At 43.8% G+C, this 23,561-nt stretch overlaps 6 protein-coding genes across 9 annotated transcripts in view; 2 read left to right on the forward strand and 4 right to left on the reverse strand.

Annotated features, from left to right (window-relative positions):
- Positions 1-1,166, reverse strand: part of LOC111075039 — a 61,965-nt gene extending 60,799 nt beyond the window's left edge. For both annotated transcript variants that reach the window (XM_022368105.2, XM_022368104.2), the window contains exon 1: positions 871-1,166. In XM_022368105.2, coding sequence (XP_022223797.1) covers positions 871-899 — 29 coding nt within the window. In that variant the 5' untranslated portion in view covers positions 900-1,166. The remainder of the gene's footprint in view (positions 1-870) is intronic.
- Positions 1,167-5,971: 4,805 nt separating this feature from the next.
- LOC111075036 (protein KTI12 homolog) lies at positions 5,972-7,167 on the reverse strand. Its single transcript, XM_022368100.2, has 3 exons — positions 6,840-7,167; positions 6,433-6,779; positions 5,972-6,362 (listed from the first exon to the last, which is right to left on the reverse strand). Exons 1-3 carry the CDS (start codon positions 7,102-7,104, stop codon positions 6,075-6,077), a joined length of 900 nt encoding a protein of 299 aa, XP_022223792.1. The 5' UTR covers positions 7,105-7,167; the 3' UTR covers positions 5,972-6,074.
- A 54-nt stretch (positions 7,168-7,221) lies between these two features.
- On the forward strand, positions 7,222-8,743 carry LOC111075034 (protein SMG9). The gene has a single exon (XM_022368098.2). It carries the CDS (start codon positions 7,298-7,300, stop codon positions 8,684-8,686), a length of 1,389 nt encoding a protein of 462 aa, XP_022223790.1. The 5' UTR covers positions 7,222-7,297; the 3' UTR covers positions 8,687-8,743.
- LOC111075033 (carnosine N-methyltransferase) lies at positions 8,726-11,323 on the reverse strand. Of its 3 annotated transcripts, none has more exons than XM_022368096.2 (6): positions 11,089-11,323; positions 10,439-10,697; positions 10,000-10,118; positions 9,786-9,926; positions 9,446-9,703; positions 8,726-9,348 (listed from the first exon to the last, which is right to left on the reverse strand). In XM_022368096.2, the coding sequence occupies exons 1-6, from the start codon at positions 11,220-11,222 to the stop codon at positions 8,916-8,918; spliced, it is 1,344 nt and encodes a 447-aa protein (XP_022223788.2). In that variant the 5' UTR covers positions 11,223-11,323; the 3' UTR covers positions 8,726-8,915. The 3 variants fall into 3 exon arrangements, with proteins under 3 accessions (XP_022223788.2, XP_022223786.2, XP_022223789.1); XM_022368094.2 differs by having other exon boundaries at positions 10,000-10,169; XM_022368097.2 differs by lacking the exon at positions 11,089-11,323 and adding an exon at positions 10,783-10,838 and having other exon boundaries at positions 10,000-10,169.
- A 146-nt stretch (positions 11,324-11,469) lies between these two features.
- On the forward strand, positions 11,470-13,419 carry LOC111075035 (uncharacterized protein CG4951-like). Its single transcript, XM_022368099.2, has 7 exons — positions 11,470-11,585; positions 11,642-12,033; positions 12,098-12,292; positions 12,353-12,502; positions 12,569-12,712; positions 12,776-12,980; positions 13,054-13,419. Exons 1-7 carry the CDS (start codon positions 11,535-11,537, stop codon positions 13,231-13,233), a joined length of 1,317 nt encoding a protein of 438 aa, XP_022223791.2. The 5' UTR covers positions 11,470-11,534; the 3' UTR covers positions 13,234-13,419.
- A 4,648-nt stretch (positions 13,420-18,067) lies between these two features.
- On the reverse strand, positions 18,068-23,536 carry LOC111075052 (ATP-dependent RNA helicase dbp2). Its single transcript, XM_041592524.1, is given in 5 exon segments — positions 18,068-19,206; positions 19,307-20,091; positions 20,094-21,038; positions 21,121-22,705; positions 23,174-23,536. Coding segments are annotated over 3 exon segments (2,790 nt in total). The 5' UTR covers positions 22,636-22,705; positions 23,174-23,536; the 3' UTR covers positions 18,068-19,206; positions 19,307-19,761.
- Between the last annotated feature and the right edge of the window lie 25 nt (positions 23,537-23,561).

A 23,561-nucleotide genomic window follows, 5' to 3' on the forward strand; every position in this document is an offset into this window, starting at 1 on the left:
TGACAAAGCGCGCACGGTTCCTGCCCTCTTAAACTTAACCCAGTCGTATGTCTATGAACACACACACACACACACACAGGGAGCAATGGGGAGCAATTACATGTACTGCTATAATTTTTGAAATTGGTTGGTTAATATTTCAATAATATGATCCACGTGTTGGGGAGTAGGAGGAATCCCTTTACTATTGCAACATTGTTAGCCCCAATGGGAAATTCCCTTAGATTGGGGATGTTACTTGGGTGCTTCAGCTTAAAGTTAATACTTCTTGATCGAGTATTCCTTAGATCCTGCCTTATATCATGGTGAATTGATTTTATATTTTATATATCATTTTAATGCTTTTTAGAATCGGTGGGACAGCTAGCAATATTACATTTCCTTCTAACAGTTATAGTATTCGTATCTTGTTCTGACCTTACCTTGAACTTGCAAAGTTATTTACCAATATAACAATATAACTATATCGTATTATGGAGGTTCCTTTGGAGCTTTCAAAAATGGAAAGTCACCTTCACATTAATCCCCATTTCTATTCTATAATTTCTATCTCTTCTTTTTATTATACATAATTCTTCTAACGATCTCATCATTCTGCAATTTGTGTGTGGTTATCTTGAGTTCAGTTTTCTTTCAGCATTTATTACATTATTTATGCCTAAAAAGTGCCAATCTTAACAGGACATTGATCACCTGAAGGAGTGAATTTCGATTGATGTAAGACTAACAAGGGGTAGAGCCACCCGACATGGCATTGTATTCCAAAGTAGGGCTTGGTGGGGTGGGGTCCCTCTGTTACAAGGTATCATTATGCGTTCCCTTTGGGACTATATGTAAATCGATAATATTTTGCTTATTGTGGGGACTTACATCAATTGTTCACGTTGCAGGGGTGGCATCTTTGTGGCCTGCTAGCGCTCCTGTGATGGCCAGGTGATACGTGGATCCGTTGCTATAAAGCTGCCGTTGATGCTGCTGATTGATGCTGGTGCAGATGCTGATTCTGATTCTGAAGATGATGATGATGGTATGGTGGTGGCACGCTATCCATATTAATGCCACCAAGCACTTTCAGTTTGTAGTTTTACCCACCCAAAGCAGTCACACGCGTACACATTTGCAGAGAAAGTTCTCTCACTCTTTCTCTATCTCTCTTTTTATTTAATAGTAATATTATAGTAATATGCTAGAAATAAATCTTTTTAGGTTTCTTCCTTTGGATAACACTTTTTCATCATTCTCATTCCTTATTTTTCGACTGCTTCTTCTTTTAACACTTTTTCGTCATGTTTTGCTTCCTATTCATTTCTTATTTTCTTTGGAGAAACTTTTTTTTATTTTTTATTTTTAGGTTTTCACGTTCTTTCTTTTTTGTGTTGTATTTTTGGATAATTTCCTTCAGGTTTTGAAGTACATTTTTTTGAGCACTTTCTTTCTTTTTTCTTTGAGAGCAATTTTTGTTGAAGTTTTCTCCGAACTTTTTATTATTGTATATTTTTAAGGGTTAATAACTCTTTTGGGGCTGAGAACATTGTCACTTAAAATCGTATTTTATTTGTATAATATATGTATGTATATTTTAGAGGTTTACTTTTCTTGTATTTGTATATATTCTTTGGGGGGGATCCCTTTTCTTTTTATTTTGCATATTTTTAAGGGATTCACTTTACGTTTATTTTGCAGATCAGATCAGATTTTTGGGAGGGAAAAACCCTTTTATTTTGGTGTAAATTTCAGCAGATGCAGCAGCTGTTGATTTTCTTCCTTATACTTTTGCACAATTTTCATTTATTTATTCATTTTCAATTAAACAATTTTGTTGTTGTTGCTTTTGTTGCTGTTGTTGGCTGCACACGCACATGTACACACACGCACACACAGAGAAAGGAAAAAAGAAAAAAAAAAATTACGGTTAATTTTGGAGGCGGTTAATTTTGGAAGAAGAGAAGAATGTCAATTGGATTTGCATTGGGCCACCATTGCTTTGGGCTGCGTCCTTGCCCAAAAACGCCGAAAGAGATCCAACACTAAACAAAAACAAAGCAACTGGCAAGAGCCGGGCAGGCAGGAGGTGTGCCCCAATATCTCTTCTCTCTTTCCACCGATCTCCACTTGTGCTATTACTTCGATTATTATTATTATTATTGATAATATTGCTTCATTGCTTGACACACACACACACACACTGCACTGTTTTGCTGCACTTTGGCGGCATATCCAATCTGTGGCATTTGCAACTTATTTGCAGCGGGTGGGGGTGGGGGCGGTTATACATATGTATATGGCAGAACTATGGAACCATAAGAGGCATCAACAAAAACTTAAAAAAAATACTGTTAACCCACAACAGAGGCCAGCACACACACACACACACAAGCACGCAAAAACGCATACACGCAGAGTGAGTGAGTGTGAGGTGGAAAGCGGGAACCGGGAAAACGGCGGTGCGACAAACTGGCTGACTTCGAACGGTTTGGACATGTTTAATCATGTTCACGAGCAAGGCCGTTTCAAAAACGCCCGCCCCGCCTCCAAGTGTTGCTGGCGCCCAAAAGTGTTGCCCGGCAGCATGTTGCTGGAAAATTTGGTGCCGGTAAGGTAAGCGAGGGTATGGACAACAGGCAGAATACGGTCCAGAACAATCGGCGCATGCACGGAAACACCACCATAATAGTTAACATACCATGCAAATGTTGACACAATCATGGCATATTGTGGATCAAATCCGGTAGGGTGGGTTTCGTAGCAGCCTTGGAATGTTGCTGGGCCGTTTTTGCTCACTGTCCATACCTTGGATCCGACCGAAGAGAACGTGCAACTCATTTTTGCGTCTCACTTGAGCAATCTCTGCTCTTTCTAGTATTCAATCTCTCTCTTCCAAAAACGGTGAATGTAAAGAGCAGAGGGTGCGCTCTTCAAATGGAAAAACACAAATGATTTAGCTTAAAATAAACCATAATCCTAACAAAGATTCAAATTGATTAACCAATTTTTTTTTCATAAAAAACATATAATTTTGATGTGAAAAAAATTATTCTAAGAGAGCGCTTGTGGCGTCCTAAGAGTGTAGCTCTTAAGAGAGAGCTTGCTTTGGTGGTGTGCGTGAGCAGGGCCGTGTAAGTGAACCATGCGGAAAAACAAAAACAATAAGAGAAAAGTTCATTCACTTGAAGTTCACGCTGCTGCCACCGAACGCCATAAATGTTGCATACTTTTCTCTTTCGGTTCCTCTTTCTCTTCTTTACATTTTGTTGCAGTGACCGTTTGATTTAAAATTGGTATTCAGGGAAGAAAAACATATCGTTTATGGGCATTTCCGCCAAATTTAAAACATTAAAAGTTAGTGAACATCGATTTACATATACTTTTGTCACGGCAAATTTTTTATTTGAAATTTAACTAATTTAACCAGTTTAAAAATAATTCATCATTACCTTAAAAATAACAAAATTATTAAAATAAGCACAATTTCACTTTTTGCTTACATAGAATATTTTAATAGACATGTTTCCCTTTATTATACATATGTACAGTTGTGTTCAATGAAATAGTAGTGCCCACCCATCACTCGAAACCCTGAGAACTAGTCTCCATTGAACAAGTGATACCACGGAAAGCCTGGAATGTAAGCATTAGAAACTGAAGAAACCCCATTACATTTGAATCTATCTTCGTTATTAGACTAGACAACTACCCATGATATCTGCTGCAATGAAATAGTAGTGTGGGTTAAATATAAAAATGAAAAAACAAAGCAAATTAATTTAAATAACCGAAGCTCAATTTGGTTATGAATAATTTGATGAAAGAAAGTTGGACAAGCGGTACTTTGATTTTGAGGCGTTGAAGAAATCATTGCTCGGTCCAGAAGAGGGGAGATTTAGACTAAAAACTTAAGGCAGGAGAATGGGATTGAAAACTAAGTGTAGGCACCCACATTGATAACCCAAAACAAAAGAAGTAGACTGGAAACATTTTGATGCGAAAAAAGAGGATGGTCGGCGATGGTCGAAGGCAAGACCAGGCCAACCAAAATATGAAAAAAATAATCGCCGCAGTGATGTGCGGTTCTAGACGGTGATTACACATTATTGAATGCAAGGCCCAGAAGCACCGCGTTTGGGTCTAAGAGCGGGTGCACGACCAGTTTGGAAAACGCATGTGGAATGGCCTGTGTCACAGTGACAAAAAACTGACTAAAGATAGTAAAGTTGATTATATGGAAGATAAACTGAAAAGAAGTTGGCACACAGAACCGATTACCACCTAAAACATGAAAAAATTACATGGGCAGCTAGGCTGGCCAGGGGCCCAGCCATATGGCAGTACCTGGCCTGGCGGAGTATAGTATGGGACAAAACTGGGGGCTAAGAAACAACACATATACAGTTGAAAAATCCGAAAAGGATAAACCAGATAATGACGAAACCCCATAAAACCGCTAGGAATTGATTATCGGAAAGATCGCGCCATGGCCACTGCCAACTGGATATAATCCATCGAAACTTATGGGGAAACCAAAACATTATTGCAACTCAAACCGTGCAGCCAAGTAGCAAGTGCATGGATTATTGGTCAACCATTGAAGCGTGGCAGGATTAATGACCCATATCCGGCTGGTGCAAGTTCGAATGAAAACCAAATTGACTAAAAACAAACAGGAAACATGAAACTGAAAATTTATGGTCGGCAATGTAAAAAACCTACTCATGAACCACTGGGTCGCGCTGTAAAACAATGGAATCAAATGAATTGCCTCGGCTAATGGTACGTCAGCTTAAAAAGGTAGTCATTGGATACTGGAAGTGCTCAAAAAAGTGAAGTGATGATCGCACATCATTGAACACAATTGTATATCTCCAATAATAAAAATGAATCTTAATCAAATTTAATCCATAGAGCCTCTCTAACACATTAAACAAATATTACCAGAAAATTTGCCCAATCTCGGCAAACGATGTTTTTTAACTTTTATTACCGCGGAATTTGGTAACTGATTTTTGCTGACTTAATACAATAAAACTGGAAACGTTTTTACATATATTTATACATATGCACAAAAAATGTGGTCTAAAGATGGTGCTACCCGATTCGCAGAGTTCTGAAATGTTTTACCTTAACCTCAAAAGGCACTTCAATTTTTGGTAACGTTACGTCAGGTCATATTTTGGCTTATATCTTTAAGCCCGTAACTTAAGTTAATGTCATTATTTTATTTTATTTACTTAGGTGAATATAGGGCCACCTAATTAAGATAAAACATTTTTTTCAAAATTGGACTTGTTCATTATTTTCTTCGATGTACGAATAAAACTTAACGCCACAATTTAAATGCCATAAATGCCATAAAATAGTATTACAATAGCAATATATACATTCTACATAAACCAAGCAAAAAAAAAATAAATAAAAAGCCGTGCTCTGAAGTTCTATGTATTTGTGACTTCTCTAGTCAGTGGTTTTCGCACATGTTATCCTACTTGTCAATTTTATATTTTTTGTTTCAGCTAAATCGATTTTTGAAACAAAATTCCATACAAATATTTTTAAAATTATAGTCATATACTTGGAATCATACGTTTGTACAGATTTTTCGGTAATTTTGTATAAACAAAAATAAAACTAGAAAAGCTAAATTGCTTACAATAAGTTTATTTGTTTTCCATAAACTCATAACAAAATATAATTCCAAAAATGGGTAATTAATAAATATTTTGTGGTGCCACCTTTGCTATTGGGGGTAAGGAAAGAGCGGGGTATAAAAACGAACCTCAGGATTGGCTTGAAAATGATGTTGAGCTGGGATCAAAGGGGCCACAATGTTTCGCAAATGATATTTCAGCTCGGCCAAAGACAAGACAAAAAATCCTTTTAAAATTTTCGAATTAAAAAAAAACCCGCTTAAATTGGTCGAGGCAAAAATCAAATTGGGGTCATTCGTGATTCTGAGTGGTCACGACACGCATTATAATCTCGGTATTACATTTCTTTAGTTTCTCAAAGAAATTATGTTTTATTGGAAAGAAAATGTAAAGAAAACAGCACGGAAATCACAGGCGAAATGGAGCAGCAGCCTAGCAGCCAATCGTGTTGGCATTGATGAACTGGACAAACATCTGAGGCACCTGGGCCAACGGAGTGGCGGCCGTTTGGGAGGCCCGACACCGGCTCGTAATGAACTTCTGCCGCAGTCGGTTCAGCTGGATAGCGTTCATCGTGGTGGTGACCTTGACCGGGCTAGTGCTGCCCTGGATGCGCAGCTGGCCGAAGGCCTTGATCTTGATGGCGCCCAGAATCTCTTTGATGATTGCCTGCATGATGGTGTCCAGTTCAAAGAGGTAGTTGGTGGCGCAGAGAGGCGGCTGAATAACGAAGAGAATTATTCGGGGTTAGACTTTGAATCGAATGGTCGATGAACTAGGGTTGACCTACGTTCTGGGTGCTCTGGTTGGGCGGCAGTGGCGCGGTCTCGTACAGGGCCTTGTAGATGCCCTCCACGTCGAGCTTGTCTTCGGGTAGGGCCACCGTGAGTGGACTGTCCCAGCGGCTATTGCTGTTTGGCTCTTCATAGCGCATGCATAGGGCATCGAAGATCTCGCGGGTGTATGGCACATTCGAGTTGTTAAGCAGCTGCGTCGTCTGCCCGTCGCCCGGTAGCTCGTCCGGCTCCAGGCGCTGTCCGTTAAATGACCATGCCTGCTCCTGTGGTATGCAGCAGAAGAGTGTGCACTGCGTGGTCCGCGCCGACTTCGTGATGCAGTACAACTCGTAGCGATAGCCTGCGGTGAATCAATCAGGATAAGACACTTGAAGCAGGCGGCGGTATTCGAGGTTCTCACCCTTTATGTAGTTTCCAGCGTCCAGTATGACAACATCCTCCTTGTTGAGGTGGCGCAACGCTTCCGACTTGAGGTCGCTGCGCACCACTTTCTCCTTTTGCGAGTCCCCGAAGAAGGAGTTCTTCTCGAACAGAGCCTTGGGCACCGCCTCGTTCTCGCTGATTAGATGCACCTTCTTTCCCAGGCCGGCGAGGTGCTCCTGAAGCTGGCGAGCTCTCGTGGACTTGCCGCTGGCCGGCAGACCCGTGATCACAACAATTGGCATGATAAGTTTAATAAATAAATATAATATTCTTGTGCACGCCTGCGCTGCAGTGCTGGTAAATTCCCACTTTACAGCTGACTTCCTATCGATGGCTAGACAGCTTGTTATCGGCCCAGTTGTTCGGGGTAAACAGCTGTCAATCGCTGAACGTGCAAAGTTTGAAATAATTTAAATTTTTAACATCTTATTTGCAATGTCTGACGCCCGCAGGCGCTACCGGAATAAGAAGCGGGATGATATGCGTCCCATGCAGGGAGGAGGACAGGCAGCGCCGGTCACCATTGCTCGTCGTGAGGATCCACGCCCCGTCCAGCCGAAAATACTGCTCAAGAAGGACATTGGGTCGGATCCTTGCAGGAATAGCAGTAACCAAGACCTGCCATGCTTCCCCAAGACGGTCATCATCAATCGCTGCAGCGATGGGCGCTCCGATAAGTGCAAGCCCTCAGCCGGCCCAGCCGGATGCATGCCGCCGTCAGCCGTCCCCGTACCCAGCACATCAGTTTGCGCCGCCCTGGCCAGTGCCCCGTCCAGCGATCGGGAGAAGAGCAGCTCGGGCTCCGGATCTGGAGCCGCCCTCCTGCCAGGCCAAGAGCTTCAGCCACCACGGATGACGCGAACCACCCCTCTGATAGTGTCAAACGGAGTGTTCAATGCCAATGCCCGCAAGCTCTTCCACAAGACAAACACAGACTTCACTGTGGTTGGTGTGCTGGGTGGTCAGGGTGTGGGAAAGTCCACGCTGCTCAATCTGCTGGCCTGCGAGCGGCCCCTGGACTACGACTACTATCAGCACCTGTTCGGCCCAGAGGCGGACGAGTGCACATTCCACACAAGGCAGAAGACGAAGCCCTCCTCCGCCCACAGCCAGAAGAGCATCATGCGACCGCGCACCGAGGCGCTGCAGTTCTTCATCACCCGGGAGCGCTTCATTCTGTTGGACACGCCGCCGCTGCTGGTGGCCAACGGTAAGGACGCCGATTACCTGGAGCTGCACTCCCTGGCCCCCATGTCGCAAATGCTCAGCATCTGCCACATCCTGCTGCTGGCCATCGACGAAGTGAGTCTCGAGCAGCTGCATTTGCTGCACACCGCCCTGCGGCTGCGACCGCGCTTCCCCTGCAAGGGCTACGTTCGCGACTACCTGCCCCATGTGATGTTTGTGCGCACACGCGCCCATCGCCAGGACTTTGAGCCACGTCAGCGCGAGCGACTCGACAAGCAGCTGGTCCATCTGTTTGGCCACACCGGATTGCACATCTATCGGGGCCGCGGCGATGCCCGCTGCCTGAACAGCTTCCTGCTGCCGGAGGTGTCTGGCAACGGGGCGACGGCCCACCATGCCTGCCTGGGCGAGCTGGTGCGCCAGTTTCGCGAGCGTGTATTCAGCACAACGCGCGTCTCCATGTGCCAGAGCAACGATCTGAGCGAGGCCATTTGGTTTGAGCTGCTGGCGGAGTGTGTACGCCGGGCGACGCCGCACTTTGAGAAGATCTATGCGGAGATCAAGCATCGCCATCTGGATCCACGCTGCCAGTGGCGGGCCGAGAGTTGGCGTAACTTTGGCAATGATATCAATTAGACAGATGGCCAGATAGATATACATAAATATATACGGAAATACATTATTAAACCTTTATTTGAACCTTCTGTGTGTGTGTGTGTGTGTGTGTGTCGATTCGAGTGACGACGGATACGTGTCGACTGTCGTCTGTGACGTTTTGGCTATGGCATCTGGTAGGTGGGTTTTCGAACATGGTTTTTTTGGGGATTTAGCCAGGATTCTTCCTCTTCTTTTCGATTCTCTCGTATCACGTTTGTGGTGTGGCGGCGTCGTTCGTCTCAGTCTCATTTTGCGGCGTCTCAATTGCATTTGCATTTGCATCGTCGTATTGATTAACGATAATCACCTCCTCCATGTCGTTGTCCTCGCGCATTATCAGATCATGTGGCTCCTTGGATCCCTTGGACTTGGAGTTCATTTTGCCGCATTGCTCCTCGTAGGGGCCCGGCTTGCGACACACCCAGAACAGGCTCTGATATTCGCTCTGTTTCATCGATGACGGATTCTGGGCGTATTTTGTGTGAATGCCCGATCGCGAGCACTCAATCACAAAGCCAACGCTCTCAATTATGATGCACAGATCCTCGTATGTGGGCTCGATGCTATTCTGGCCATTAACATCGCTGTAGTGGTAGAGCAGGGGGCCGAGATTCACCCAGATGCCGCCTGGGACGAGGATTCTGCAAAGCGAAAGTGAGAGAGCGAGAGGAGCAGGAGGAGAATTTCATCAGAAAACGAAATGAGGCTAGTAGAAAGAAGCGGGCGATGTGTATTTACTTGTAGATGGTTCGTATGAAATCGATGACATTGTTCGCACAATCAATAAAGAAGCACGTGGCCACACAGTTGTAGCTGTGCGGTGTCTTGTAGACCTCTAGAAAGTCGCCGGCCGCCATCTCTATATTGCCTTTGGGCGGATTCTTGAGCGGGCAAACGTCGGGGAAACGCACAGCGGCCACCTGATCCTCGCGCCTCAGATTGTTCACATACTGATGCACCCACGGGTACAGCACATACTTGTTCTCATAGTCGCATCTGCAAAAACGGACGTGAAGATGTGAAGATGTTGCGGCTGTGTGTGGGGGTGGGGGAATGTGAGACTAAAAATGTTACGCACAGATTCAGGACAAAATTGGAGGCAATCAGCATAAAGTAGGAGAATTCATTGCCCTCGCATGAGTAGCCCAGGCAGGCCAGTTCATAGGTAAGCCGTCCCAGGCCAGCTCCCGGCACCAGAATCTTAATCTCGTTCAGCTCGCTGCAGAGAGATACACAATGCGAGTGAGAAGTGGAGGAGACGTGGTGATGGCTGGTATGGTGGGATTACTCACTATTCGCTCGGCTTATAGTACTCCGTGATGCTGTCAATGATCGGCTTGTAGGATTGCTCACGCTCCAGGGCGCCGTCCGTGCTCCAGTCGCGCGCAATCAACTTCAATGTCGATTGGGCCTTTAAAATTTTTAGAGGTTCAACATCAGCATCATCAAGAACAAAATCATACTGCGCTTTCAGATTCAGGTTCAGGTTCAGGTTCAGGTTCGGGATCAGGTGGGGATAGTTTTTGGGGTGAGATGGATGCACACATCACATGCACATGTAAAGATTTTGTTTCGAATTCCGAATCAGTTATAGATCAGCAGAAATTTCAGAGGGTCAGACAGATGCACAAAGCAGTGGACAGAGGACAGTAGCAAAGGAAGAGGAAGAGAGAGAGAGAGAGAGGAAATGGAAATCCTGCTCGCTTGGGACTGAGGCTGGGGTTGGCTGACCTGATCCATGTCGCCATGTCGTACGTGCGCAGGCGGCTCAACAAACTCGCTGTCAGCCTCTGATGTGGGACTGCCAGAGCCATCCGCCGGATAGAGCAGACGTTCGCGCAGAATCTGTCGAATGACCGCCTGATTGCGATCAATGCACGTGTGTACACAGTCCAGATGGGCACGATATTTGGAGAGCAGACGCTGATCATCGGCTGGCAGGCTGTCTAGGTAATCCAGTGTCCTTCTCAGTCGCTTGCATGCATATGCTCTGTGGGTAGAGCCAGATAAATTAATTGATTTTCATTATCAGTCATTGACGCCGCCGCGTGTACGGCGGTTACGCATTATCATACATATTGGGACATGTATGTCCCCGTAGTGCAAGAACAAACATGCAAGCTTATCGTTCACACAAACAACATACGCACACACATGCACGCACACGCGCACAAACATGCACATGCACCCACACGCAGCGCAAAACTACGGTTATTTGTTGAGCTGCCGGCAGACTTGTCTGCACATGTCACAGTGTCACTGGCGCTTCTTCACCCCCACACTACTTCACCAAATCCGAGACGGGCCACCAACCGTACACCTGTGGCTACTGATTTCCATTTCATTCACAGCAGAAGCTGAAGCAAACACAACACACTCACCCATAGTACAGAAAGGCATTCTGAACCTTCTGAATGTGCTGTTCTTCCTCATCCTCGTTGGCGGAAAATGCCCGAGCCACCTGCTCATCCATTTTGGGATGCAGGGGAAACATTGATGGCACCGCGTAGCTCATCTTGGCGCGTCACTGTCGAATTCTACGATAATATCTATACTTAAAATTTTGACGAAATTCTTTCTACACCATTTCGTTCGTCGTTCTTGAATAGAGATGAAGAAATACCGATATTACTACAGATACATCGATAGTTGTTCAGAGTGTTTGTGGCCAAGAACCGATACTATGTACTATCGATAGTAGCAGTGCTTTGCTTTGTCGTTGGTTTGACACCTCTGGTTTAGAATTCACAAATCCTTCATTTCTATCGTAGCGTTCAGCGTGCGAGCACTGTTTTTTCTATAGAAGCGGAGAAATTTTTTGTAAAAAATGGATTTCAATGCCACCGGCAAATGCCAAATTGTGCTGCAAACCTACCAGGTAGGTGGTGTAGGACCGCCATGCGGTATTTACATAATTTACTATTCGTTTTCTAGTATAAAATGCAACACATCATTTGCCGCATCACTGTGCGGCCAAAAATGGTCATCCATTGTGGCAAAAAATTAAATACTTACCACTGGATGACCCTTGCCAGCTGGATTGAAGTGGAGAGTCGCCTGTGGGGCCTGTTCGAGAAGCAGAAGCAGCAGCCGGTACAAACTTTGCACGCGGGGCTCCTCATAGGGAACATAAAATTGCGAGTCGATTCCACAGAAAATCGTCACTCATATTCCCATAAACTTTTACCTGGAGCTACGCTCTCGGAAGATGATTTGTATTTGAATGTACAGCTCGAATTTATTCCGCCAGTAGAAGCTACTACCCCTATGAAAAAGGGAATCGACAGCGCCGACAAAGTCCACGAGTTCGCAACTTCAAAAGCCAGGTGTGTGTGTTTGTGTGTGAGTTACATAAAACAACTCCACAACTGTTGTGCACATTTCTTACAGCGTTCATGATGCGCAAAAACGTAAACATGGGCGTTCCAGCCACGGCCAGGGTTCTCGTGAAAATAAAAAAACCAAACAGACAAGAAAAGCTCAGGGATCCACATCTGAAGATACTGAGAAAGAAAATTACTCGAAGCGCAGTCACTCATCACGTGAAAATAAACCAACCAAACGGAAGCATAGCTCACGTTCAATGTAAGGCCCCCTCAAAACTTGATTCATGAAATGTTGCGAACTAATTGAAATTTCTTACAGTGACAAAAATGTAAAACGGACTCGCAAGACGAGCAAGTCTGACAAAAAAATGCACAGCTCTCAGAAATCTATTGCACAATATTTTGACAAGGATAAAGCCTCGACGAGCGGTCGCTCTTCAACCAAACGGTCGCATAAACCAGAATCGGAGTAAGTATCACAGCCTAGCAACAATTTATGTTTCGAATTAACGCCTTAATGCTAATGCACTCGCAGGAAGAAAAAGACGGCTAAATTGGATTCTGATATCGTGAAGAAAGGCACTGCCAAAGAGAATGCTATTAATATTAATATCCGTGCGCTCGCTGCACTTGCAAATATTTTAGCTAATGCTCCAGCTCCGCGTCAGGTGGACATTCTGTAAGTTTTTGGGTTACACTGAAACGTTGTGCATTTGCCTACAGCTAAAATGTTCTTCTACAGTCTAATGAATGAAATGGGCAAAGAAGATGTATTGAATACATTCTCCAAGTACAAAAGCGACCTGGATCAATTCTTTGCTGTGCATCGCACATTTAGAACTGATCATTTTATGACTATACAGCATGTGCACATAATAGACATAGTCAAACGCAACATATCAGAAGCCATGCTCGCAAAACTGGGTGAAGTGTATGGCGGCGAAACAGTAAGTGTGCCACTGGAAAAAACATTGTAATAATATCTGAGCTGAACTGAACTGAACCCTTCTCGATTGACAGTCATATGCATCGTTGTTGATCAACGCTCTATTGCCATTGTGGATTGTACGTCTCTTTATGGACACATTCCACTTTGGTACTGCTGAGGCGGCAGTGCGCCAGATCAAGGACCAATTGGCGTACGGCACACACATAAAGGCCCTAAATAACGAGCCCCTAGAATCAGATTTGGAGATGTGATGTGACGCTGTTTCTCATTCTCATACTCATTCCCATAAAAATAAGAAGAATACAATACATCTCGAAGCAGGTTGTGATGAGCAAGGACATGCTCTTTTTGTTTACGTACATAATAACATAATTACATAAGAAACCGCCCCCAAATATATAAAAAACACAATTGAATAAATCTGTGAATTTAAGTGTTGTTTTTTTTTTTGTTTGTTTATTACAAAGAAGATATCCATTTTGCTTGCTGTAAACATGATCGTTACATATTACATATTGATGCATTTTATACGGTGTTGTGTTCAACATTAGTCGACTGGTGGGGAATGGGAAATGGAGGATGTGTGGGTGGTGAGTCTAGGGGAAAGGCGTTTGGTTGTGGGCTGTGGGGAAACGAGGGAATAGGGGTGTGTGTGTGTGTGTGGGTGTTCGTGTTGCCTAATAACTAGTACATAAGATAAATTGATTACAATTTAGATTTCTTCATTAGTTTCTCCTTAATTCCGCTTTCGGTATGCTGCTCGCAAAATTCCAAATTGAATTCAGGCGAGGCGAGGCGAGGCGGGCGAATCAACTCTTTTCGAATATATGCATTAAATTGCATAATATACATACACATACATATATGTATGTACATATATGCATGTAAATGGTGTGTGTATATATATATATATATATATATGTATATATATATGTATATATATATTGCTTTTTTTATAATTATTAATAATGTGTTTAAATATACGTAGGTGGTGTGTGTGTGTGTGTGCTTAACTCTTAGCTGTTAACATTTACTTGAAACATGTTTTTGCCCAGCTTCTCATATAATAATTTTGCATCGATTGCAAATTGCGAATCCAAATACTTCTTGTCCACCGATCCACCAGCTATGTACTATGTCTATCTGTCTGTATGTGGGAAAGTGGTTAATATAAAGCTAACGATTTTGAAATTACTCCGTACTCCATGTTTCGTTTGGCTGCTTAACATCTTCTAAATGCACGCATCTCTTCCTCAAAATGGCTAAGAATTTGAATTTTCCCCTCAAACTTTCAGCTAAACAATTTTTGCATTGCTCTATACAACAAATGAAAATCTAGAAAAATTCGCACATATTACATAACTTTATTCGAAATCAAACAAAAATATCTGTGTGTGTGTGTGTGTGTTGCGTGTGCTTGTGGATTTCTTTCGTTTCGTTTTTAAACTAGTTTTGGATAAATTGTTGGCTTGCTTTGTTTTTTGATTGATTGAATTCATAATAGATTCGATTTAGTAGGTTCCTTTTTTTTGGGAATTGCTATCGAAATAAAATTATTTAAATGACAATTAAACCATTTTGTTATGGTTCCTAACGTGTTTTTGTTTATTGTTTAGTTTTGTTTTTGTTTCTTTTGCAGCTGTATCACAATGGGTTTTGGTTTACTTTTTTTACGTTCCACTCTTTGACGTTTACGCTTTAACTTTCTGCTTCAATTAGTGGCCGAATACAAATTTGCATATATGTATGTATGTATTGTATGTATGTATAACTTACACTGCTGCTGCCTTTATTCCATCTGCTACATCAAAACATATTCTTAAATCAACAATGGCAACAACAATTGTTCTGTTAACTGTCAACAATTGTTAATGCTGCTTGGGCCACATTGCCAAAAATTCAATCATCAACTGTATCCGTAGTACCCTCAAAAGCCACTCCTAACTTTGGCGTTTAAAAGTATGCTTTTTGGGTATGTTTCATAATGTGTTTGCATGTTGGTGTGTGTGTGTGTGTGTGTGTGTGTGGGCATGTGTGTGAGTTTCTTCGCGTTCTCTTTTTGCATTTTTGGCACTTGTGCGAGAGCGCGCGCGCGCTATCATAACGGTAAATGCAATTCACCTTTTTTTTAGTTTTGTTTTTTTACAGCCCAGGCTCTGGCAGCTTCTGGCTAGGCATGCACACATTGCATGCATGCATATTATGTACATATATATTGGTTTTTCTTTTCTTTTTTGTTGACAAAAGGAAAAAATGCTTAACTGAATCGAAACTAAAATCAAGAAAACGTAAGAAAACAAAAACAACAGCTACAACGCCAAAAACCAAATAAGCGTGGGAAAACGATTTAAGATTTATGCGTTTTTCGCTAAGAACATAAAACAGTGTTGTACAAAGAAAAATATCGAAATAACGGGGGTCTGGTCTTCTTTCTTTTAATTTCTCGTGTTTTTTGTTTTGTTTTGTCTTTGTGTTTTTTCTTTTTTTTTGCTTCTTTTGGAAAAGCTCCTGAACACATGCGAAACGATTACGCGACGCGACGCGGCGCGGCACTCAAGCAATTGAGTTCAATTTGTTTTTGGTTCTTAGTTACGTTTTTTTACTTTTTTGGTTGAATTTTTTCAAAAGTTGCATTTCTATACTTTCAAAAATATATGTATGTATGTATATATGGATCTGCGATACACGATCGTCCTTGTATATGTACATATATATACATAAATCATTAAGAAGAGTGAGAGACTAGGACTGGGATAGTGCGAGAGAGAGAGAGAGAGGGAGACAGACGAAGTAAGTGACAGATAAAGAGAGAGAGAGAGAGAGAGAGAGAGCGATCAAGACAAGGAGGAAGAGTGTGCCCCAACTTACAAAAGGAAATTAACAACACACAAAATAATTCCGATCCCTTTGGAGGATTGGAATTTCTTTTCGTTTTTGTTATCTCTTTCATTTCGTTTTCTTTTTTGTTTCTTTTTTTTTTGTTTAGTCTGTGGGGTTTTTCAGTTTTAGTAACTCTCTTAAATTTTATCAGTTTCAACGGCTTTTGCTCTTTTTTTCTCATTTTTTCGTGTTTTATGTGTTTTTCCATTTTTTTGTTTTTCGTTTGTTTGGTTATGGGTCTGTCATTTGTTGTTTTTGGTTTTTTTTTGTTTGTTTTCCCCGTCTCGTAGTGTGTACACAACAACTTATAGATAAATACAATACAAATATCGCGCTCTATAGTTTTATTTCTTCAAAAAAGAATGTATGCCTCAAGTCATCCATAATACATATATATAGTCATAGCCATAGCCATCAAACATTGTCTATTTAGCGACAACGACAATAATACAAATACATAACATATATCCATATTAATATTCATATTTTCGTATTCTCATATTCATCTGCAGCGGTTTGGCTCTGCTAAACTGCATTTAAACTTGGTTATTAATTGGTATTTTTTTTTGTATTTTTGTTTGTTTATATAAGTCTATCACATCATCACAATTCGGTTGCATCAAAATAATAATTAAGAATAAGAAATAATAAAAAAAAAATATAAACCATCTCTCCTTACACCCGCCCATATGTCTGTCATATGTATGTATGTGTATGTATACTCGAGGCGTTAACACTCTCATCCATCCATCCATCCATCGCTACATACAAAGAATAATAATAATAATAGTAATCAAAGTGTTTCAGTGGACCCTGTCTATATATGTACTCCCGGAGCAAAAACCCATTTCAAATGACTTCAAAACGATAACTCAAAATAACATTATGTATGTAAGACCCCCAAAAAGTATTCAACGAAATGATATCCCTCCTATACCCATCCATCCATCTATCCATGCTTCTTCCTAAGTATCTATTTGTTTGTACAAAAATCTATTTTTCCATTCCCATCATATTGGTTTTGTTTCCAAAGAGATCCTTGTGTGCTGGCATTACGATACGATCGATACATACGAGAGTTGTGCAATAATACAATAAATGTGTATATTGTATATACATACATTAACCCTCCTCCTACTCCCTCTTTTTGCCTTTTTGCTATTTACTAAACAGAAACATAGTGTGTATGTATGTATGTATGTATATAGACAACTAAAAATGAGAAAATGTTTCAAGGAAACTTGGTTCGGCTAACGAATATACATATACGAATATTATGTAGTATATAATTTAATCTACATGATTCTTCGACTATTTGTAAATTTTTTTCACTTTTTGTTTTGTTTCTTTTGTTGTTGTATAATCCCTTGTTTCTGTTCTGTCCTACGGCTAAATGAAAAAAAAAAAATGTTTCCGTCATCTTTTTGTACTGATTTGTGGATAGAAAAATGTGGGTGGTGATGCTGATTGCTGATGATCGATTTGGCCAGCAGACAAACTGGACATACGACAGACATGCTTAAGGCCCCACTCTGGTGGTATACATAATTATATGTATGTGCCTGATTTCGTGCTAACCGTGTATTACTGAAGCTGGCGCTGGAGCTGCTGCTATCTATCGCCTCTTACACTGCTGCTACTTCAACGACTCTTGACTCTTGTACTCTTGTGTTATCATCGAAATCGGAAAAGAAAAAAAAAAAAATCGTAACAGAACTCGAACACGAACTCAAAAACCAAAATCAAAAAAAAAATTCGTTTAAAAGGAAAATTATTCAATTGGAATAATCTGGAATATGCATAATGTTGGCTGTACTGTATTATCATTATCATTTTATATTCATTCGATTCTCCACAATTTTCTCTACTGCATCGAATATATGTACTCTTTTTCTTCTTTTTCGTTTCGTTTTCGCTTGACTTGTTTTTTATGGATGAATGTGGCTTTTCTTTTCTTTTTTAATACGTTCTTTTTTTTCCCGTTCTTGCGACTCAATTCTCGTGTTGAACTTGGAATAGTTTGAAATTGAAATTTTTTGTATCTGCTTTAAATTTCTTCTTGCTTCTTAGTCGTTTCATTTTTGTTTTCAAGTATTTGCATAGAACTTTTGAAAAAACATCATTAATTTAGGCGAATGTTGTGGGGGGAATATTGGGGAATGGGATTCGGTTGGGTTGGGTTTTGGGTTCAGTTTAGGATTGGGGTTGGGGTTTGGGGTTTGGTTCGGCAATCGAATTCGTTTCAAAAATGAGTATTTTTGTTGTGTTGCAATCTTCATCATTTAAATCAAGCTTGAATCGGGGGCATTTGGCATAATAATTTCTTTATATGAATATGCCGTCAAAAACTAAACGGAAACTAAACGATAACCGTAATATGCGTGCGTTTTGGTGTACATGTATGTGTGTGTGTGTATTTCTTTCGATTTTGTTGTGTATTATCCATTTCTTTGCTGGTTTCTGGTTTCGTTTTTTGTTCTACATACTTTTTACCAAAGCAGCGCTGCTTGTCCTCAACCTTTGGCCAAATTCGTTTCGGGTTTATTTTCATTTCATTTTGTTATTATTATTATTATAATTTTTTTTTTTTATTATTTGTTGGCCAAAATATGTATGTCCCTAGCTAGCTAGCTTGCATTATTTTTTGTCGAATTTTTCGATCGGTTTTCATTTTGTTGTAATTGTTTGTGTTTTTTTGTTGTTGCAAATTTTGTTTTGTGTTTGTTGCAAAGAACACACTATTTATTTTATTGGTGGCATTTATTTTTTGTTTAGAAGCAAACCGTTAATTTTTTCCTAACCAACCAAATCGGTTTTGAAAGGAGGACTCCAGGGGAGTTCCCCCCTTCCATCATATGAAAAGTCTTTAAAAAATTAATTTTTATGGTATTTTTGTTTCTTTTGTTACATGATTATACATGAATATCACTCTTGTAATTAACGGTATAACTGTGTGCGTGTGTGTGTGTGTGTGTTGTGTGTTTTGTGTAGGTTTGGTTTTGGTTTACACATTAAAAAAAAAATAAAGAATAATTTTGTGTATAATTTTTTGTTTTAGATTCGCGTCTGCTGTGCTGTGTTCCGAAAAGTAAAAACCCTACTTAACCGAGCGTTCCAAAGCATTCAAAAGAACATGCGAGTGTGGGGAAACTATAACTAATATTTATCAACGTTCTGTCACTCTTGATCTTTTTGTTTAATCTTTTGATTCGTTACCTCATCATGGAGGTCGAGGATGGCATGGCGATGATAAAGTGCTGCTGCTGCTCTCAGATGTTGCTCCTGTTTGCTGCTCCAGTTGTTGCTGCTGCTGCTGCTGTAGGCAATGGCTCCTGTTGCGCCTGCTGTGGAATGCGTTGGAATTATACGTGATGCATATAGTAAACAGTTATTAGGGTATTTAGGGTATATAGGCCACTGCTACGCTCGTGCACTCTCTCTTACCCCGTTGTGTTGATGTTGTCGGGCTGCAGCAGCTGCAGGCTGATCCTGCCACTTACAATGTATATTGTATATGTTTGTACGTTTGGTTTGTTTTGTCTGATTGTATGTAAACTGTTTGCCAACATTGCATATGATTAGGTGGTTGGTGTGAGACAGAGATGGAACTAAGATTGAGAGACAAAACCAAAATGGTCCGATCGAACGATCTCATCTATTTATCGAGTGTGTGGTGTGGTGTGGTGTGGTGGAGTAGCGGCGATTAGCGTGTGCTCTCTCGTTCGTGCTCTTTCTTCTCGTCCTGCAAATTTCATTCTTTTTCTTTTTTCTTCCCTTCCTTCAGTAATTCTTGCCGTTTTGTGTCCGTTGTTGTTGTTGTTGTTGTTGCTGCTGCTATTAATTATTGGTGTCATTCTTACGGCTGTTATGTTGGTGGGCTGGGGCATCACAGGGCAGTCCTAATGCTGACCCGCCTGCTCGATGGTAGCTGCCGGACCCGGTCCCGGACCGGCCACGGTCGCCGTGAACTGGTGATGCTGGGCCGTATAGTAGGTGGCCGGCATGCTGAACTGATTGGCATACGGATTGGTGCCCGGAGCAGCGGTGGTGGTCAGCACACCATTGGCGTCGTACATGTAAGCAGCCGCCGGGCCAGCGGACACGGTTGCGCGTCCAGCCACCGCAGCTGCGGCTGCTGTCACGGTCGCAATCGGCGGCGAGTTGGTCGGCGTATAGTGCACCATGGAAGCGGCCACTGTAGCTGGCTGCTGTGCATACTTCTCATCCTTTGAGGACTCTTCTGCTGCTGGCCCGCCTGTTGCTGCTGCTGTTGCTGATAGTGCTGCTGGTAGTCGCGCTTGGGGAACTGCTGGAATCGCGGCGGCATACCTCCGGTGGCGGCATTCTGCGGCACGAACTGGCCGCGACTGCGAAATGCCTGCTGTATGAAGGGTCCGCCCTGCTGGCCCAAATGCGGCTGTGGGCTGCCACCGCCTGGACCACCAGCGCCACCGCCCTGGTGTCCCATAATCGCACGCGGTCCCCCACTGTTGAAGGGGGCGCGCGGGCGGTAAGTGCTGCCGTTACGGTTGCCGCCATCCTGTCCCAGCTGGTTCATGCGATTCCAGTTGCCGCCGCTGATTCCATTCTGTTGGTAACCGTTGCCGCCAGCGGCATACTGCTGATAGCCACCGGTTGCGGCACCACCGCGATTGTTGTTGTACCCACCACCGGCCTGATAGTTGAGCGGATTGCCACGCTGCTGATAGACACCGTTGTTGTAGCCGCCACCAGTGCCGCCGCCAGAGCTGTTGCCGGTGCTGTTCCAGCGCTTGTTGCCCCGATAGTTGCCCGAACTGGGCATCGAGCGTGCAAGATCGAGCAGCGCCTGTGAGGGCGTCTGACCCGCCTCCTCCAGCACCGAGATGAGTTCACGCGCCTGCTTGGCATTGTCGGGCGTGAAAAAGGTGTAGGCGGTGCCCAGCTGCTGGCAGCGACCGGTACGTCCGATGCGATGCACATAATTCTCGGACGAGTTTGGATAATCGTAATTGATCACATACTGCAGATCCTCGACATCGAGGCCGCGCGATGCCACATCTGTGGCAATCAATATGTTGGACTTGCCGTTGCGGAAATCCTTCAGCACCGAATCGCGCTCATTCTGCGTCTTGTCCCCATGGATCGAAGTGGCAGTGTAGCCCTCGGTGCGTATGATCTGCAGTATGTCCTCCACCTAAACAGAAATGGAACGGAATGGAAAGCAAATGTTAGCCTACAGTCAGTCTACAATCTGTTCCAGATTACAGAGAACCCACCTTGATCTTGGTCTCCACAAATATGATGATCTTGTTGCCACTATTGGACGAATTGTTGGTGGTCGGAGCGATCTCCTTGAGCAGCCTCACCATGCGTTGAGGCTTCTCCATCTCTGTGCAGATCTCGACGATCTGGTGAATGTTGTGGTTGGCCGAGAGATTCATCGACCCAATGTTGATCTGGATGTAGTCGTTGAGGAAATCACCGGCCAGGGCCTGCACCTCCTTGGGCCAGGTGGCGGACCACATGACCACCTGTCGATCGGGTCGGATCTGTTCGATAATCTTGCGGATTTGCGGCTCGAAGCCCATGTCGAGCATGCGATCGGCCTCGTCCAGCACCAGGTAGGTGCAGCGGGCCAGATTGGTGTTGCGATTCTCCAGGAAGTCGATCAGCCGTCCCGGCGTGGCAATAATAACCTCAACGCCGCGCTCTAGGTCGCGGGCCTGCGGCACCTTCGAGGAGCCACCGAAGATGCAAGTGTGACGGATCTCCGGCTTGCACAGGTGGCCGTAGTCACGCACCACCGACTGTATCTGCTGGGCCAGCTCCCGAGTGGGTGCCAGCACCAGGGCGATGGGTCCCTCGCCGCGCAGTATCGGCGGCTGGTTGCCAATGTGCACAATGGCCGGCAGCATGTAGGCCAGCGTCTTGCCCGACCCGGTCTGTGCAATGCCGACCAGGTCGCGCCCGCTGAGGGCGATGGGCCAGCCCTGGGACTGGATGGCGGTGGGCTTGGTGAAGCCCTGTCGCTTCATCTCGTCGATGACGTGCGACGGCAACGAGCACTCCTCGAAATTGGCCACCGGATGGGGCAGTTCATTGCCAGAGACAGTTATCTCCAGCTCGCCGCGCAGCTCGGCCACCGCCTGCTCCGACATGTTCAGCGTATTCGGGTGGATGACGTAAAAGTTCTTGGGGAAGGGCGCCAGCTGCTCCCACTTGGGCTTGACCAGATTGCGGCCCGGATTCTTGGCCTTCTCGCGCTGGATTTCGGCACGCTCCTCTTTGGAGAGCATGCCCAGTGCCGCGGCGTTATAGCCGCCGGCCTGATAGCCACCACCACCGCCCCCGTTGCCCAGGCCGCCGTTGTGCGGCTTCTGGTAGCGTTGTGTATAGTTGGGACTCTTTCCGTGCAGGCCGCCTTGGTAGCCGGCGCCGCCGCCAGCCACGCCATTGCCAAAGGCACCACCATTCTGTACGGTATTTCCACCGCGATACGGATTGCCTCCGTTCCCGGCAGCACTGCCACCCATACTGATGCCGCTCTGTATGCCGTAGGCCATCACGCCGTAGTGCTGACTGAAGTGCATGCTGCCAGCCGCCCCAGCAGCTCCGTTCAGTGATGCGGACCCGCTGCCAGCACCGGCAAAGTTGTTGCGTGGATAACAAAGGCGGTCGCGACGCTGACCAGTGCCGACGCCAGCTCCGGCCACGGCCCCGTTACCGTAGTAGCCGCCTCCTGTGTGCTGCTGTACGCCGCCAGTGTTGGGTGCATATGCTCCGGCATACATCGCTGTTTGTTATGCTCGGTTGTTGCAATCGATTTGTGAATGATGCCGCGTATGCTCCTTCCTGTTGCTAGTAAAACGGGACAAAAGAGAGAGGGGAAGTGTCAAGTAAAATAAACACACGAACACGCACACACACACACACACACACACACACACACACACTCCCATACGCACGCAGGAGGAGCACAGCGAGAGAGAGAGACGTAACGGAATTAAAGAGAGAGTGCGACTTTGCACTTTTATAACTGTTCAGCGTTTGAGGCACTCTCTCTCTCTTTCTATTCCTGCCTGCCTGAGCCTGAGCACAAATATGATTAGAAAGATGCAGCGGACGAAACACTCGGCCCAAAATTGATTCGCTGTGGCTCTGGTCGACCGCATCGCATCCCGAACCCACCCACCACGGAGAAAAAATCAATACAGCATCGCTACGGCAAAATGCATGGCCAGAGCGAGAAAGGGATAGAGTGGACGAGAGCACCGTGAGAGAGTAAAGGCAGAGAACAGCCGCACACACAAGAAATGCATTTGACTTACCTTTTTTTTTCCTGTGGTTGCACTTTGCGAAATTTTCGCAGCTCTTTTAAACTCGACTTGCTGACTTTTGTTGCATGTATGCGTACGCTTCTATTGGTATTTGATTTTATGCTTTTTTTCTTCCGATTTGCTCGTTACCTCCTCGGTTTTTTTTTTTTACTCTCCCGTCGTCGTCACGCTCACGCCCGTGGAGTGGCGAGGTCTTTGATTATTTTTCAATTTTTCACTGGAAAGTTGTATTAAAACTATCTAAAGCGTATGGAGGTGGTAACAATGAGCTCGAAACTAATTCTATTCGTGTATTTTAGATTTGTACAACAAAAAAAAACGCGTTTGTAGCAGCAAATTGAGTTGCTATAATCGATAGTGTCGATGTCTATCGACAGATG

This window comes from Drosophila obscura, unplaced genomic scaffold, assembly GCF_018151105.1.
Source record: "Drosophila obscura isolate BZ-5 IFL unplaced genomic scaffold, ASM1815110v1 contig_18, whole genome shotgun sequence".
Taxonomy (NCBI): Eukaryota; Metazoa; Arthropoda; class Insecta; order Diptera; family Drosophilidae; genus Drosophila; species Drosophila obscura.

Bases quoted from the DNA above. Each gene is read 5' to 3' on its own strand.
- LOC111075036 (XM_022368100.2), bottom strand. From the start codon at position 7,104: ATGCCAATTGTTGTGATCACGGGTCTGCCGGCCAGCGGCAAGTCCACG. The intron at 6,780-6,839 runs GTGAGAACCTCG...GATTCACCGCAG, and splicing joins CGCTGGAAACTACATAAAGG to GCTATCGCTACGAGTTGTAC. The intron at 6,363-6,432 runs GTAGGTCAACCC...TTCGTTATTCAG, and splicing joins CCAACCAGAGCACCCAGAAC to CCGCCTCTCTGCGCCACCAA.
- LOC111075035 (XM_022368099.2), top strand. From the start codon at position 11,535: ATGGATTTCAATGCCACCGGCAAATGCCAAATTGTGCTGCAAACCTAC. The intron at 12,034-12,097 runs GTGTGTGTGTTT...CATTTCTTACAG, and splicing joins TTCGCAACTTCAAAAGCCAG to CGTTCATGATGCGCAAAAAC. The intron at 12,713-12,775 runs GTAAGTTTTTGG...GTTCTTCTACAG, and splicing joins CCGCGTCAGGTGGACATTCT to TCTAATGAATGAAATGGGCA.
- LOC111075033 (XM_022368094.2), bottom strand. From the start codon at position 11,222: ATGAGCTACGCGGTGCCATCAATGTTTCCCCTGCATCCCAAAATGGAT. The intron at 9,704-9,785 runs GTGCGTAACATT...CCGTTTTTGCAG, and splicing joins TCCAATTTTGTCCTGAATCT to ATGCGACTATGAGAACAAGT. The intron at 9,349-9,445 runs GTAAATACACAT...TTCGCTTTGCAG, and splicing joins TTCATACGAACCATCTACAA to AATCCTCGTCCCAGGCGGCA.
- LOC111075034 (XM_022368098.2), top strand. From the start codon at position 7,298: ATGTCTGACGCCCGCAGGCGCTACCGGAATAAGAAGCGGGATGATATG.